The 17,789-nt window shown below is 44.6% G+C and overlaps 2 protein-coding genes across 2 annotated transcripts; both read left to right on the top strand.

Annotated features, from left to right (window-relative positions):
- Positions 1-561: 561 nt before the first annotated feature.
- Positions 562-1,782, top strand: LOC308096203 (COP9 signalosome complex subunit 4-like; the record flags this gene model as incomplete). Its single annotated transcript, XM_080443535.1, has 1 exon — positions 562-1,782. One exon carries the CDS (start codon positions 562-564, stop codon positions 1,780-1,782), a length of 1,221 nt encoding a protein of 406 aa, XP_080299661.1.
- Positions 1,783-3,568: 1,786 nt separating this feature from the next.
- LOC308096193 (E3 ubiquitin-protein ligase TRIP12-like) lies at positions 3,569-11,464 on the top strand (the record flags this gene model as incomplete). The annotated part of the gene is made up of 2 exons (XM_080443525.1): positions 3,569-3,580; positions 5,810-11,464. 2 exons carry the CDS (start codon positions 3,569-3,571, stop codon positions 11,462-11,464), a joined length of 5,667 nt encoding a protein of 1,888 aa, XP_080299651.1.
- Positions 11,465-17,789: the final 6,325 nt, after the last annotated feature.

Here is a 17,789-nt window from a genome sequence, read left to right as displayed (position 1 = left end):
CCCGCCGAGTAAGGCTGGATTAATGAATTAATGGATCCTTTTAATTCAATGGAAAAGAAGAGAAAGAAGAGAAAATAGAAGAGAAATCCTCCAGATCGGCACAGAACCATGTGCCGATAAGGGTTTGCCGTTAATTGTTTCCGCTGGAAAGGGTCATCAAAAAGAAATTAAGAAATTAATGTGTGCAGATAAGAACATCCCAGTTTTAAACACCAGCTTAAATCAGACTGACAGAAGGGAAGATTATGTGATTCCCCCGACGGTGCTGGCCGGTAAACTGTGTGTATACAATGCCAAAACATGACGTGCCTGCACAAATTGTATTGTTAGGCAACGGTTTGTGTTTAATATGATGTCAGACTAAAGCTATATAAGGGTAGTCTGATGTGGTCACTCCCATCCATTGTACAGTATAAATTCCAGCGACGGAAGATAACTTTCTGACATTTGGCTAATCCAGAGAAGAGTGTGGGAGAGACAGATCCAGAAAGAGGAGTGCCAGATAGAAGGAGGAAGGTTACAGAGACCTAAAAGAGAAAAGCAGACTTCATAACGCTGAAAATGGCAACTGATGTGAGACAGGAGCTTTCTCAGCTAATGAATTCAAATGGATCACACAAAGATCAATCCATAAAGTACCAACAGGTCTTGGAGAAGGCTATTCAGTTTAAAGATGCAGATCAACTGGAAGCTTTGAAGGCGTTTGTTGAAGCAATGGTCCATGATAATGTCAGCCTAGTCATCTCCAGACAACTGCTCACTGACTTTTGCACTTATCTTCCCAACATGCCAGATGATACAGCTAAGGCTTTATACCACTTCACCTTGGTTGCCATTCAGCGTAGGGTGATTTCTTTCGAGGAGCAGGTTACCTCAATCAGACAGCACTTAGCAGCCATTTATGAAAAGGAGGAGGACTGGAGAAATGCTGCTCTGGTTTTGGTTGGTATTCCCCTGGAAACGGGACAAAAGCAGTACAATGTTGACTATAAGTTGGAAATATACCTGAAAATTGCTTGTCTCTACCTGCAGGATGATGATCCCGTTCAGGCTGAGGGCTACATCAATAGAGCCTCCTTGCTTCAGAATGAGTCGTCTAATGAACAGCTGCAGGTACAGTATAAGATTTGCTACGCTCGGGTCCTAGACTATAGAAGGAAGTTCATCGAAGCAGCGCAAAGGTACAATGACCTATCTTATAAATCCATTGTCGATGAGAGTGAACGTCTAGAAGCCCTGAAGCACGCACTGAACTGCACCATACTGGCCTCTGCAGGCCAACAACGTTCCCGTATGTTGGCCACTCTGTACAAGGACGAGCGTTGTCAGCAGTTGGCCGCCTTTGGCATCTTGGAGAAAATGTTCCTAGATCGCATCATCAGGGGCGACCAACTCCAAGAGTTTGCTGCCATGCTGATGCCTCATCAGATGGCCACTACAGCGGATGGTTCCAGCATCCTTGACAGAGCGGTCATAATGCACAACCTCCTGTCTGCGAGTAAACTCTACAACAACATTACTTTTCAAGAGCTGGGAGCGTTGTTGGAAATCCCTCCAGAAAAAGCGGAAAAGATCGCCTCCCAGATGATCACAGAGGGACGCATGAATGGCTTCATTGACCAGATTGATGGTATTGTCCACTTTGAGACCCGTGAGCCACTTCCTACCTGGGACAAACACATCCAATCGCTTTGTTTCCAGGTCAACAACCTCCAAGAAAAGATCCAACAGGTTGCTCCGGAATGGGCGATTCTGGCCATGAAAGCCCAAAAGACCCGGTGAACATCAAAATATCCTGAGCAACTAAACATTCCCCTCTGCCAGTGGTTTGCAAACGTTTTCAGCTCAAGACCCAAAGTAGAAATATGGTGTCTCCCTAGGACCCAAAATTACAAAATACATTATGAATTAATCGCTTAAGCCCAATTAAAAAACGGTGAAAATAGGGTCACATCGCAATGCCTTGTGAACTTGTAGATTGGCTTTTTTCTTTTGAAAGTTGTTAATGAAACAAAAAGAAATTGGGGGGAAAGAAAATGTATTAAGATTGGGGACGATATTTACTCACATCCAATAAAACGGGTCCAAATGTTTTTTTTCCCCACAATTGTTTCCCTTCCTACTCAATTATCACACCACTTTTATCCTCATTGAAGATTAGTAATGGAAAAATAGGGAGATTCACTCATACATTGTAGCTGTCACTTGCTGGAATATGTTTGATCTCCAATGTCTTTACCAACAGAAACAGAGAGAAGAGACAGATTTCAGAGCGTATCCAGCAGGGCAGCTGAAAAACAAATTGTGAGTTTTGATGTTTATGAATACACTAGACAAGTACTATGCGGTCCTGACATACATAGTACTAACATACGAAGCTCCACACAATCTGGTGTAAAGTGCCTTTTTTTCTTCCTTTTGGAGGGAGAGGGGGATAAAACTGACAATACCGAAAAGCTTAGCTTTGCAGTGCAGAATATAAACAACATGATGGAACAGATGACAATCCGGGCAAGAACTACATACAAGATTCAGGCGATGAGAAAGATGACAGATGACAAAGGCCAAGGCAACAGCTACATACAGGTTTAGGCAACAAGTGACGTGCGCCTCACGGAACTAAAGACATCTTTAGTTCCGTTGCTTTATTTGATATGAATTGAGCCTCAAGGAAGAGAAACAAGCAGACACATCATCCATCTTGTGCCAGCATGGAAAACAAGATGCCACCTTGTCCCCATCAAGGAGAGGCAGGCCTTCGGGCCACCAAAAGGGCCTTCATGTTTAATGAGAGTACAAATTCTAGGAGGAGAGACAGGGAGTTGGAGAAAAGGAGCAGCTAATAAAACGGCATCTAATAACGGCATGGCTTCTATGTGCATCTTGTACATGTGGTTCATCTGTGACCTCAGTACAATAACATCAGTCATCTCCATATTTGGGCAAGGTTTCACTGACTTCTATAACTAGACTGGTACTGTTCCTGAAGAAAAACTGAACTCGATACTAAGCGAGCCTTCAGAGTGACGTCACGTCATCGATTGACGTCCGGTGTAAAGTTTTAAAGTCTAAAAATTAGTACTTGGAGGCCAGTCATATGACATCATTGAGTGTGTGAAATAGACATAAAGTAGCAGGACAGTCATCCATGATGTCAGTTCTATGACATTGTGGATGGTACTTGGAGACTACTGGTATAGAGCAGCACAGCTATGACGCGTTTGAGGGTCTTATCTCCATATTTGGGTGAAGTCGTCTGTCCAGGCACACAGATAACTTGACCCTTACACCCAGGCCAAAGGCAGGGGATTATGTTTTTGACCCTGTTTGTTTGGTTGTCTGAGGATAATCTCACCACTGCCAAATGTATTGTGCACGCTACCAGGCAGGCAAATATACACATAAGTGTGTATGTTGCATATACACCAGACCAGACCGGCATACTCAAGGTGCAAGGTGGGAACGATGCCCATTTGGAAAGCATGCCCCTCCGGTTATGCAATACCTGTTTTACTTGCACCTGTTTGTCTGTGTCCCCTTTATGCCTATATATGGATATATCTGTATCATGGCTCAGGAGGTAAAGAAGCCGCTTACCATGTGCCTGTCTGTGCCCATATGGAGTTCTGTGTCAGCCATGCCCAAATATGGAATCCAGTCATATCGATGACATTATGGTACTCCATATATGGGTATTTGCAGCTACAATGTTTTTTTTTTTTGTACAACCACGGATCCAACCAACTTCTCACTGGACACATCACGCCATCGCGTTGTCGGCGATATGCAAGGTGAGATTGACGTCGATCGGTCAGGCAGTTCTTGGGATATGTCGGGGGGAGGGGACACACACGCACAGGCTAATGATATAAAAAAGATAAAAATATATATTTTCTAGCAACAGGACATGGACTAAACCGTAAATGTAACAGATACTTTGGTGATGCAGCAATCAAGTGATGGTCTAAAACAGAAACAAGCTAAAAACAAAACAAATACCAAAACAGTTCAACCTTGAGATTATACTACAGTTATATTATATATATTATTACATGTTATTACATACTGTTCACTCTCATAAAGTAAGTACATTAAATCATACTAGCACATACACAAATTGGGATTCTCGCCTCGTACAGAGCCATGCCATACAAATAATGTTTTGGGGTCTGGGTTTACTTGACATACAAGTATTTTAGAAAAAGTATTAACACACACAAAGCTCGTCCCATGGGAGCCACACAAGTTATATTTATGCCAAGAAAGCCAGTCAGTTTGAGTAGCCCTAATAGTATTCTACATAACTAGTGCAGTACCCGTAATCACAGAGATGTTCCTGCGATACTATGATGTAATGAATATGATGTAATTCATCTCCATACAGTATTTGAGAAAAAATTCACTGTGGTTGAACATGCAGATGAACAACGTTATTTAGCCATTTTTATTTAGCCATTATCCTCCCTGTAGCATCTATCCATGAGAATTATTTGGCATACACAAGTGGTACTGCTTGCAATAGAACTCCAATCGTTTACAGGACAAAATTAAACCGATCTAATGGTCTGTAAAATGTTGCGCTGGGTGGTTAAAGGAGGCATAATGCTGTGGCAGGGGAGCACAACTTCCACAAGTTCATTATGCATTTGATGTCAACACTCTTCCAGAGGCGATGTTCTACAACCACCACATAATTAACACCAGAAGCACTTCAGCATCTGCTTCATCATGTCACTGCTACCATCATCGGGACAAAGATGTTTTTATAGGGTGCAGGACACGGGCTATACAACAACATCATAGCGTTTTTTAATTGACAAAGGTGACTATACCTTGCGTATAGTAAAACATAGTATAGTAGCCTGCATACATGTGTAATATTTCAAAATGACAGGCTTCATTGGGAATAGTGTGCTTGTATTTTCCGAAGTGAATTGATATTAATTCATTAGTGCATTAAATGCATATATTTCCCATGTGTGTATGGCAAAATGTTAAATGTTGTAAATCGGAAACTAAGAGATACAGTTACCACACTTGGTAGAGAGGTTCAAAGGCTGCAGCCCTATATGCAGGGGACAAAAATACCACCAATCGCCCTTATGGTGGCACTATAACAGACCCTAACCATAACTCTTCTTTACATCCAGTATTTTATCGATATTGTATTTTTTTCATTGTAGCCTATACTGTATCTGTATTATTATTATACTTCTCTTTTCTTTATTATCTTATTTTAGCGCTGGCTGCTAGCGAGATGGCTGTTTGGCTCTTAGAGATCACAAACTGTAGACTCTTTCAGATACAAACACTGTGCCCAGTGTCCACTCATTATTCTAACAACCATCCATGGTGTTGAAAGGTGTAATAACTAGGTGTACTAAACACTAAAATCAAATGAGTGTCCCACTTCCTAATGAAAACATGTGTTTGTGCTGTTAATTTAAGTTCAGTTGGTTTCCTTCCAAACAACATACAGCTTGTACCCAAATGGTTAAGATGCTACTGCTTTCCGACTGCACAAATTGACATTGCTAGGCAACAGTTTTTGCAACAGTTTGTGTTTGTGCAACATCAGACCTGACTCTTTATAGGGTGAGGGAGCGAAAGATCAAATGAGCTAAAACTCTAAGGAGCTGAAACTCTAGAGAGTGACAGCCTGACAGATCATCAGACTCAGATCTAGAAAGCGCAAGAACTTGAGAGATTAAGGAGATCAAGACAACAATAGAGACCAAGAGAGATTAAGAAAATCAAGACAACGATAAAGTGTGATTGCCAAAGCGAGAAAGGAAGAGAGAAGAGGTAGACAGGCAAGCTGGAGCCGTTCGTTACAACAAAAACACTGCGCCGTTCTCAGAGGAACACTGCTGCGACCCAACCACAAGACCACACAGTCACAGGAAGGTTGCAGTCAGAGCAGGTAAAACATGTAGCAAATTTCCCTCCTGAAAGAGATCTTAATTCTAAGCCTCCCAAAGCCATGCCCAGCTCAACCTACGTCCAGTCCAAAGGACACAGCTCAAGAAGGAGCATTCATACTCATTCTGCGGCTTCATGTGTGCTACACGATGACCTAGAGGCTGCAGGGATATCGGCCGAAGAGTGCCGAGACCACCAGTCAAAGAGAAAAGGTACCCGTGGGCTGAAGCGAAGCTTGGCTTCTGAACACAATAGTACCTATAGCCCAACCCCTGCTAAGAAGTCCAGATTACGCCCACGTCTTCCGCCACATCGCAAGAATACTGTTAAGACCAAGAAGGGCCTGGCTAAGAAGTCTAAAAATCGAACTCGGGCTTCACAGCTGCCTGCATCTTCAGGTCGAGGTCAGAGCAAAAAACGCAAACAGAAACATAAACGCAAACAAGCAGACCACACAGTCTTGAGAAAATTGCAGACAGAGCAGGTAAAACATAAAGCAAATTCCCCTCGCAGAAGCAGAAGACCTAAATCTAAGGCTCTCAAAGCCCTGCCCAGCTCAGCCTCTGACCAGTCAAGTAGGCACAGCTTAAGAATAAGGGGTCTTAGTCCTTCTGTGGCTTCACTTGTGCTACAAAACAACTCGGAGGCTGCAGGGACATTGGAACAAGAGCGCCCAGGCCACCAATCAACACGCAGAAGTACCCGAGGGCTGAAGCGAAGCTTGGTTCCTGAACACACTAGTGTCTTGGAACCACCCTGCGAAAATACCATTGAGACCAAGAAGTGCCTGGCTAAGTCCAGGAAGAGACTTTGTCGAGGCCAGAGTAAGAGGAGCGGAGCAGACTCCCACCCCGCTCTAATCAGCACTGCTGGGTCCCTCCCCAACCATACAGAGGACAGCACTTCAAAACCCAACAAGCTGGCTTCTGAATTGGCCGCCTCAGCAAAAGCTGGGTATCGCACTCCTTCAGCCTCCTCACGTTCCTCATCCTGTTCCTCCCGAGACACCAATAGCACCGCCCTGCAGGACGCCCAGGAGGTCAAGCAGGGCGACAACCAGAACAAAGCATGTCATCCTAGTTCAGCCTCCAGCCCTCAGGAGCTGCTGCGAGGCCTGCAGGCCACAGGCGATGAGACCCAGCAACTCCAGGCTGCCATTGAAATATGCCAGCTGCTGGTGATGGGCAATGAGGACTCACTGGGCGGATTCCCTGTCAAGAGTGTAGTGCCTGAACTGATCAAATTGTTACTGATGGAGCATAACTTCGATATTATGAACCATGCCTCCCGTGCTCTCACATACATGATGGAGTCACTGCCTCGATCCTCTGCTGTGGTAGTCACTGCCATTCCTGTCTTTCTGAAAAAGCTGCAAGTGATCCAGTTTATTGATGTAGCAGAGCAGGCACTAACTGCCTTGGAAATGTTGTCAAGGCAACATAGTAAAGCCATCCTGCAGGCTGGTGGGCTTGCAGACTGCTTGTTGTACCTAGACTTCTTCAGCATCAACGCTCAGAGGAATGCCCTGGCCATTGCAGCCAACTGCTGCCAGAGCATCACCCCGGATGAGTTCCCCTTTGTCGTTGACTCTCTGCCTCTGTTGACACAGAAACTCACACACCAGGATAATAAATCCATTGAAAGCATTTGTCTCTTTTTCGCCCTACTGGTGGACAACATTCAGCATAAGGAGAACCTGCTGCAGCAGGTAGCCTCACACGACTTGCTGACCAACATTCAGCAGCTGTTGGTGGTGTCCCCCTCTGTGCTAAGCTCAGGAATGTTCATCAAGGTTGTGCGCATGTTGTCCCTCATGTGCTCCACCCGCCCCTGCCTGGCTGTGCAGCTCATGAAACAAAACATAGCGGAGACCCTGCGCTTTCTCCTGTGTGGTGCATCAAATGGCAGCTGCCAGGAGCAGATTGACCTGGTTCCCCGGAGACCTCAGGAGCTCTATCAACTGACCTCCCTCACTTGTGAGCTGATGCCCTCTCTGCCCAGAGAGGGCATCTTTGCAGTGGATGTCATGCTGGAAAAGTGCAGTGCCCAGACCACAGAAGGAGCCATCTGGGAGTGGAGGGATGACCGGGGGCTGTGGCACCATTATAACTGCATCGATAGTCGCATAATTGAGACAGCCCACCAGAATGGGGAGGATGAGATTAGCTTGTCTACCCTGGGCCGTGTCTACATCATTGACATCAACTCTATGCAGCAGATCAATGAGGACACAGGCACGGCACGCGGCATCCAGAGGAAACCCAACTCTCTTGCCAACCCCAACGCAGGAGGTCACCAGGAAGTACAGCGGGAAGACGCACGGGCCCAGCTTATGAAGGAAAATCCTGAGCCCACAAAGTGCTTCATCAAAACCTTGTTTGGGGTCCTATATGAGGTGTACAGCTCCTCAGCTGGCCCTGCAGTCAGACACAAGTGCCTTAGAGCCATCCTCAGGATTATCTACTCCGCTGACGCTGAGATGCTGAAGGATGTGCTGAGGAACCATGCTGTGTCCAGTCACATTGCTTCCATGCTATCCAGCCTGGACCTGAAGATTGTAGTCGGCTCTTTGCAGATAGCAGAGATTCTCTTGCAGAAGCTGCCTGATGTTGTCAGCGTCTATTTCATAAGAGAAGGTGTAATGCACCAGGTGAAGAACCTGGCAGATTCTGAGACCTTCCTGCTTATCAGTTCACCCAAGTCCTCCTGCACCAGTGGCACTGCCAGTATTTTCACGACCCCTATTAGCACTGCGTCCACTACAACTGCTACTAACGTCACTCCTGACCCGGGTTCCCCCAGCTTGCAGCACAGTAAGGATGATCCTGTGGGAGTGAGTGGCCTGGAAAAGGCAACTCCCAAGGACTCAATCTCTAATAACAGGGATAAGATGAAGACCTGGATCAAAGAGCAAGCCAGTAATTGTGTCGAGCGCTACTTCAACTCGGAGAACATAGACCCCAGCAATTCTGCATTGAATGTACTCCAGAGACTATGTACAGCCACAGACAAGCTAAACCTTCAGGTTGACGGTGGTGTAGAGTGTCTGGTGGAGATCTGCAGTATTATTTCAGAGTCCGATGTGTCGTCATTTGAGATCCAACATAGCGGGCTGGTCAAACAGTTGCTGCTCTATCTGACCTCCAACAGCAACAGTGATGTGATCAGCCGTGACGTGCGACTTAAGAGATTTCTGCATGTCTTTTGCCGCCCGCTTCCAGGAATGGAGCCCGCAGGCCGACTGGAGCCATCAGAAAATGGGCCTCTTCTGTCACTGGTGCATAAAATGAACAATTGCCTGAGCCAAATGGAGCAGTTCCCTGTTAAACTGCATGACTTTCCCAGTGGCAATGGTAATGGGAGCAGGGTCTCTCAGGCACAGAAATTCTTCAACACTCATCAATTGAAATGTCAGCTACAGAGACACCCTAATTGCACTAATGTAAAGGAAAAGAAAGGTGATCCAGTGAAGATTGAGCCCTTGTCCTCGGTGCAATCCACTGAAATATACTTGGTTGTACGAGGTTATGGACAAATCACAGAGAAGGATGAAGGCAGTAATGTCAGTTCAAATGAGGACATAGATGAATCACTGGCAGCCCATTTCCTGGATTCTGGCAATGTGCGCCACACATTACAGTTATACATTGGTGACCACCTGCTGCCGTATAACATGACGATGTATCAAGCCGTCCAACAGTTTGCTGAGGAGGAGAAAGAGGCCACTAATGAAGCCAATCCCCTAAGACGAGCTGGCATCTGGTCCAAAACACACACCATATGGTATAAACCTGTGACAGAAGACGAAGATGGTGTCAAAAAGGTTGTGGGAGGAAAAAGGGGGCGATACAACGCCAAGCAACAGGATGAGCTGTGGCACAATGGCGTGTGTCCCAGTGTAGCCAATCCTTTAGAGACATACCTCACTTCAGAGCCACCTGAGAACATAACCTTTGACGACCCTTCTTTAGAAGTCATCCTGCTGCTGAGGGTCCTGCACGCAATCAGTAGATACTGGTTCTACTTGTATGACAATGCCGTGTGTAAGGAAATCATCCCCACTAATGAGTTCATAAACAGTAAGCTGACATCAAAGGCCAACCGTCAGTTACAGGACCCGCTGGTCATCCTGACAGGGAACATCCCCACTTGGCTCTTTGAGCTTGCAAGGACCTGTCCTTTCCTCTTCACTTTTAACACACGGCAAATGCTGTTCTACATAACAGCACTTGACCGTGACAGAGCCATGCAGCGTCTACTTGACAATAACCCAGAGATCAACCAATCAGACTCTCAGGACAGCACAGTGGCACCACGTCTTGAGCGAAACAAGAGGACGATAAAGCGCGAGAAGCTGCTACAACAGGCTGAGACTGTGATGAGGGACTATGGCAGCTCTAAGGCCCTGCTGGAAGTCCAGTATGAAAATGAGGTGGGCACAGGCCTGGGCCCCACTATGGAGTTCTATGCTCTGGTGTCTCAGGAGCTCCAACGGGCTGACCTGGGGCTATGGAGGGGTGAAGCAGTCACTGTGGCCAACCGTAAAGGAAGCCAAGACGGGATGAAGTATATGTTCAGCTCCAGGGGACTGTTTGCGGTACCATACGGCAGGACAACCAAGCCAACACACATTGCCAAAATCAAAATGAAGTTCCGCTTCATGGGAAAGCTGATGGCTAAAGCCATTATGGACTTCAGACTACTGGACCTGCCCTTAGGGCTGCCCTTCTACAAGTGGATGTTGAGGAAGGAAACCGGCATGTCTTCCCATGACCTGGTCAACATCGACCCTGCCATAGCCAAGTCCATCCATCACCTGGAGGACATCATCTGCCAGAAGAAAAGGTTAGAGCAGGATCAAACAAAGACAAGAGAGACCCTGCAGCAGGCACTGGACAGCTTGAACCTGGATGGCTGCTCGGTGGAAGACCTGGGCTTGAACTTCACTCTACCGGGGTTCCCCAACATTGAACTGAAGAAGCGGGGGAAAAACATCTCCGTCACCATCCACAACTTGGAGGAATACCTCAGGTTGGTGGTGTACTGGACACTAAACCAAGGCGTGTCCAGGCAGTTTCAGTCGTTCAGGCAAGGCTTTGAGTCAGTCTTCCCCCTGCATCACCTTCAGTATTTCTATCCAGAAGAGCTGGACCAGTTGCTATGTGGCAGTAAATCAGGGACATGGGACGTCAAGACACTGATAGAGTGCTGTCGACCGGACCATGGCTACACAAACGAGAGCCGTGCTATGCAGTTCCTATTTGAGGTGCTGAGTAACTTCGACACTGAGCAGCAGAGGCTCTTCCTGCAGTTTGTAACAGGAAGCCCCAGACTGCCTGTGGGAGGTTTCTGGAGTCTGAACCCCCCTCTTACCATTGTCAGGAAGACGTATGAGTCAACGGAGAACCCAGACAGCTTCCTCCCCTCGGTCATGACCTGCGTAAACTACCTGAAGCTACCTGACTATTCGAGCATAGACATCATGCGTGAGAAATTATTGATTGCAGCCCGTGAGGGCCAGGAGTCGTTCCACCTTTCCTGATGGCACCATTTCTCCACATTCAAATGACTTAGGCAACTGATGTAAAAATGACTAAACTTTTTTTTTCCCCCTTTTTTGGAGGAATACCTCAAGTTGGTGCTAAGCCATTGTGTGTCCAGGCAATGCCAGTAGTTCGGGCGAGGCTTCGAGTCAGTCTTCCCCCTGCATCACCTGTGATGCAGGGGGAAGTGTGTGTGTGTGTGTGTGTGTGTGTGTGTGTGTGTGTGTGTGTGTGTGTGTGTGTGTGTGTGTGTGTGTGTGTGTGTGTGTGTGTGTGTCTGGATCGATCAGGGCCAAATTTCTTGAGCACACTGCCATTAGGCTAACCTTTATCACATATTATGTCATGATGCATGTTGGGAGGTGGGTTTACCTTGTCTCAAAGACAAAATTGCTCCAACACGCGCGCGCACACACACACACACACACACACACACACACACACACACACACACACACACACACACACACACACACACACACACACACACACACACGCACGCACAGTTAAAATGGAAAGTGGGTATATATGTAGTTAATCTCTTAAGAACAGATTCTGCTCTGCGTTTGAATCTGTCGGGGGGTTCGTCATATCGCGTACGCACTGGCCTACAAGTGGGCGTGCCTTCAGATCAGGAAGCAGGCCGCGCTTTACCCAATCAAAGGTAGTGGGCGGGATTTACGTGTCCGCCGATCCTTCCCCACTAGAAACAAACCAAAACTCATTTAACAATAGCGTCCTCGGAGCAGACATAACCACGGAAAGATATTCACATTTTAACTTGCTCTTTCATCATAGAAACAAGTGGGCTTATAACCAAAACGATCCATGTTCTCTGGGAGAAGTGGTGTTAGTGTTCCGTGTAGAAATATTGTTAGTGGGAATGAAAACATAGCCGCACCACCCTAAGTGAAAGGCTGAAGGCAGACCAAAACCCCGGTTTCCTTGCGCACGTGTGCTACGTCGACTTCCTCCCATAGCCAAGTGAGATAGTCAAAAACAGCAGAGGGCGCTGTTTTTCCTTTTCATTTGGCGATGGGTTCCCAGATTGATATGTAGTATACCAATGTTTTTCAGTCAATTTGTGAGACATTCACACCAGGTGTCCACGGGAATAACAAAGAACTGTTTGCATAGAGAGGATGGTCTACGGCTTCCTTCCCGCACCAAGTGTTGTTTTCAGTTATTGTTCGTGTTCAATGTAAACACATGTACTGTTAATGAAGGACCAATGCTTAAATGTGAGCTGGCCTGGCAAAAGAACGTTGCAACAGTGCCATGATAACAAGTCAACGAGTAGGCCCAAACCGTACCTGTGGTATGGCCGCCAATTGAGTAATAATTATTATGCAATGGCCATTCAAGCTCTGGAAGCCCTACAAATTAGTGTTTGTACCTGTTCCAACGGTTGGTTACCACTGTGAAGTAAATGGGTGGCTCTTCCTGGATATGAAAAACTCTAGCTCCTCTATCCGTGCAAAATTTGTGCAATTTAAATGTGCACTTGCACATGTAAATTGTGACAATTGATGTCACAAAGGATAAACAATTCTTGTGCACATGTGTGTATGAATATTGATTCCGTATTTTTTTCTTTGTGTGACTTCAAATTCAGATTACATGTGTGGATTACAGGTTACAGGTTAAAATTGCATTGAGTTTAAGTGCTCAAAGCTACGAGCTCTTGAATTTTGCAACATATCTACCATTATATACTGTAGGTGTCCTTTCCTTCTTTACATAACCCTTGTCGGAGTGAGGATGGGGGAGCTAGGACAGAGCCAAATGAGGACCTGAGAGAAACAGAGAAGGTTTTCATCCAGTGATGTAGCTATTAGCATTAGTAGTTTTGCTTGTGCCACTAATAGCTTGGCAGCAGTTATCATGGACCCCTAGTTGTATTAGCTTAATCAAGTATAGCTTCGTAAACTCCCTGTGACTGGGAGTTGATATTTCAGCTCATTAAAAAGTGTGCACAGCAAAAGTTGTAGGTGGATAAAATACATCTTACAATAAATGCCCATAATCTCTGTATGTATGTACGTACGTACAGTATGTACATATGTTCGTATGTCCGTTTGTAGTTCACATCCCTCGGGTTGTCGGTGACGCATGTGCCGAATCTGAAGTCGGTCAGTCGGACGGTTCTCGAGATATCTGACCGTTATGACCATATAGGCATATATGGAGATCTTGTTGTCCAGAACCGCTAGTGTTCTGGACTGGCGCATGACCTATATGGTCATACACATATACAGACCGACTTCAAATTTGCGTGCATTGGCGAGGACTCCAGGGAGTGTGGTGCCTGGCGTCGAGTCGTTCGGATGGGCGGTTGTCCAGAATTGCTGATCCGACCGATATTCCTATAGGGTATGGACATCCAGTTGTCCAGAACCGCCGATCCCACCAATAATGGGCATATAGTGATGACATCAGGGACCTCCTTATATGAGCATAAAACATAAAAGGTACACAGGCAGACAGAGAGACAGATAGAGATCTCCATATATGGGCATAAAGGGACACAGAGAGACAGACGGGTACTCTGACAATGGGTACAACGGGTATTGCATAACCGGGTGGGGCATGCAACTTGCATTGTTTCCGACGTGCATCGCCGATCCAACTAATATGCCTGCTCCATATCCAGAACCGACCTATATATGGGCATATACCGATGACCCCAGGGATATCCTTATATGGTCATAAAAGGGAAACAGGCAGACAGATACAGAGATCTCCATATATGTGCATAAAAAGGAGACAGACAGACAGACAGGTACAATGGGTACTCTGACAACGGGTACAACGGGTATCACAAAACCGCATTCATAACTTGCATCGTTCCCAAGTAGGCCGGTGCACCGGTCTAGTAAACATAAATAGATTAATACATAGATGAGAAAGGTAAATAGATAGGTTAATGTTGCTTGTTCTTAGAGGATGGATTTGTCGGTAGCATATATATAGTAGTAATTAAAGGAAGGATACAAAGTTTTGGAGCTAGCATTTGTAGACCTGTGGATTCTGTTGTTGCTGAGGTAGGTCTTGTACTTATAGCAACTTTCGAGAGGGTGATATCTGGTTGTGAAATAAATAGGGCTGTAGAAATGCAGCTGTTCGCTTCGTGTGAAAGTGAAATGACTTCTGAGGCAGGTGAGGTTCAAGTGGATATTTTATATATATATATCAATATATATGTCACTTTCCTGTGTTGTGTAGGTAATTATTTAAATTCTTATCTACTAATGTAAGATACGTTTTCTGTAGCTGTCAGTTAGGCACGTGCGGAGGGGAGCTGAGGGGCCTCGAGCACCTGCCTCTTTCTTCTTTTCTTTTTTTCTTTTTAAGGCCTGCCCAACACAGGCTCTTATGAAGAAGAAAAGTTGACAAATAATAATACATTCGCTATAAATGAAATGAGCTGGCTGCCGTCAGCCAGTTTCACTTTCACATTTCACCTGAGTGATGTGCCCTCTCTACTTCAATCATGCCTTGCAGCTCCACCAGGAGACAAGAGTTAATTCCTTTCTTCACCGCTATTCAGTGAATACAGGCTCTGATTGGCCAGTACTTGCTGCCTTCCCACTAACAACAACTCTGGTATTAGGCCACCGAGCGGCCCTAACATTAAAGACTGCAGCTCAAATGAAAAATATGCTTTTCACACTTTTAGAGCATAGCCGTGGTTATAATGGAGAAATAATTGACAATAACAATAATCAAATTCTGTGTATTTTTATGTCAAAAGTCCTTAAAGTCCAGTCTTAATAGGCCTACTTACTAGTGTCAAACAAATGCGTAATGCGATTGCATCAGAAAGCCCCTATAAATAATCATGATCTTATTCACCTGTGTGATTCCCATAACTCAATGTCCACATGCAGCTGGACTTTAGCCTCACACAAACTATGCCTAACCCTATAGCATCACACTATCATAACATGTCGGGACATGATTTGGAGTTAAAAACTAAAGTACACCCACAGTGTGATTTGAACCTGTGGTCTTCGTAACATGGAGCTAACATCTTAACCCCCACCCCCCCCCCCCCCCCCCCCCAAGCCAATCAGAGGTAGGTAAGGTGGGTTTAAGTGCGGGTTTTCGCTGTATAGCAGTGTAGAAAGGAATCATGCAGGTCAGTGCTTAGGCTTAGATGGTGAGTTCTGAGATAAATTTGTGTGATTGATACTCCCTCCCCCATCCATAATGTTTTACTTCGGCACTTTACTTTTTGTGCAGATTAAACAAACGAGCTATGTGTTAATTTGTACAGAGTCAGGCTAACTGTTTCCTCCTGTTTCCATTTTCCAATCAATGTGATAAATTAACTGTCTCCTAGCTAGTTACATTAGCTGCATATTGATGTCTAAGACTAAATTTAAATGGTATTTATTTTTGGGTAAATTGTATAAATAATATAATCTCTGCTTTGTCTACTAAGTTTTAATTAAACTACTACACTTATGCTTTTCTTTATTAATATTTGTTTAATATGTAGAACTTTAATTCCTTTTAATTTGCATTTTTCTTTTTGTAACTCAATAGCATTGCTCTATCTGTTCCCTTTAAATTGCAATTATTAATGCATCTTAATGAAGGACAGCCTTATATTTCACACAAATAGGCCAATCAATTTTCAAGAATCTGAAAGCATAGCATATCAAACAGCTTTTGCTGAACCCAGAATTCTTCTAAAACTAGTTTATAGTCTCAAATACTGTAGATTAAAATGTCAGACTCTAGTCTGAACTATTGATTCACTGACATAAAGAGCAGACCTGAACACTTTAATCGTCCAGCCCAAGCAAAGCACTGCAAGTAAAACCAAATTTGTGTGGATTCAGACTCCTTACCTAAAATGTAAACATTTGTGAACAACAAGCAAAAGCAGTACTGTCTACAAATAGGCATTATAAACAATTCAATTCAATTCAATGGGCTTTATTGGCATGAGAAAACATACGTTTACATTGCCAAAGCAGAAAGCACAATGCAACAATACAGAAATATCTTTAGTCTGCTGACATCTTGTGGCAGAAAATGGTAATTACAGCTCAACTCATACCACGAACTGTTTTGCAGTTTAAACACCGGTATAACGAATGAAACAATGGACAATTTCTAAAAAATATACAGCTAACTCCAAAATGTTCATTTTTCAGGAAATAGAAAAAGTGCACTTAGGAGGTTTTGTTCATCATTGATAAGAACAGCTGAATGGACCTCCAAGCTCACAATGAGGTTGGAGGTCAAAAGGGGGTGGAGCCTGGAGTCAACAAAACCAGCTAACTCAACCGGAGTTAGCTGGTTTAGCAGAAAGTTTGAGGATCCAATGGAGTTAGCTGGTTTTGTCAGAAGCGCTTCTTAATGCTTTTCATTGGTTAATTTTTTTTTTACCAACACACAGATGTAAAGGGTGTTCAATGGCCCTGATTTATGGAAAAAACGCAAACGCGTCAAAATTGAGTTAGCTGGTTTCTGCCGGACAGCAACGATAAATAAAAAAATATGCAATCCAGAACATAAGCATTTAACTGCTGTTAAATTCCAGCCTTAATGTTGAAAGTGGTTGTGCCACTTCCATTAACTTCATGTTAGTACATTTCTTGTATTTATTTATCTACTCACCTTTTTAATAGTCTGATCCATTTTAAAGATGACTTATAAAACAGTTACTTACTAGTCACTTAGCAAAACCATGAAAACGAATAGCTCTCAGAATAGCTTTTGAAAAGAGTCAAATGAATTGACAATGACAAATCTTAGCAGAGTAGCCCCACCTGTAGCCCAGAAGCCTAATAGCTCCTTTGGCCAAGATGGATCCATTTTGGGGTGTCAGCCAGTCAGTGCACTGACCAGATGCTCTTTGACCTCCCTCATGTCTTGCATGTCTGCCGCTCTCTCATGCCCTCGGTTTCCTGTCACTAGTCTAGTCTACTACAGTCTCCTAGTGAGTTTAAGCGACAAAATAAATCTTTGTGTTCGATCTTCAGGTGGTTACACTTATAAAAACGTGTACTTGAGCTGGCACATCATCTCACTTTTTTTTATCACTGGTGTGGCATTTTGAGTGGTGTGCTGGGAAATAGAATGAGTCATTCCAACCAAATAACTTCACACAATAAGTGCAATTTCCCGCTACCACGCTCAATCAACATGTTCCCCTCAATTCCACTGCACCCACGTAAATCCATTTCAGTTTACTACTTCATGAGATAAATACATATTTTTGCACAGCGCCTCTCCATTGAGCTCTCACACACACAAACACACCGTGTGTGTGTGTGTGCGTGCATGGCAGAGTCACAAATTTACAAG

Source organism: Gymnoscopelus braueri, assembly GCF_963280865.1.
Source record: "Gymnoscopelus braueri genome assembly, chromosome: 2".
Classification (NCBI taxonomy): Eukaryota; Metazoa; Chordata; class Actinopteri; order Myctophiformes; family Myctophidae; genus Gymnoscopelus; species Gymnoscopelus braueri.
This window is presented reverse-complemented; position numbering and strand designations above follow the sequence as displayed.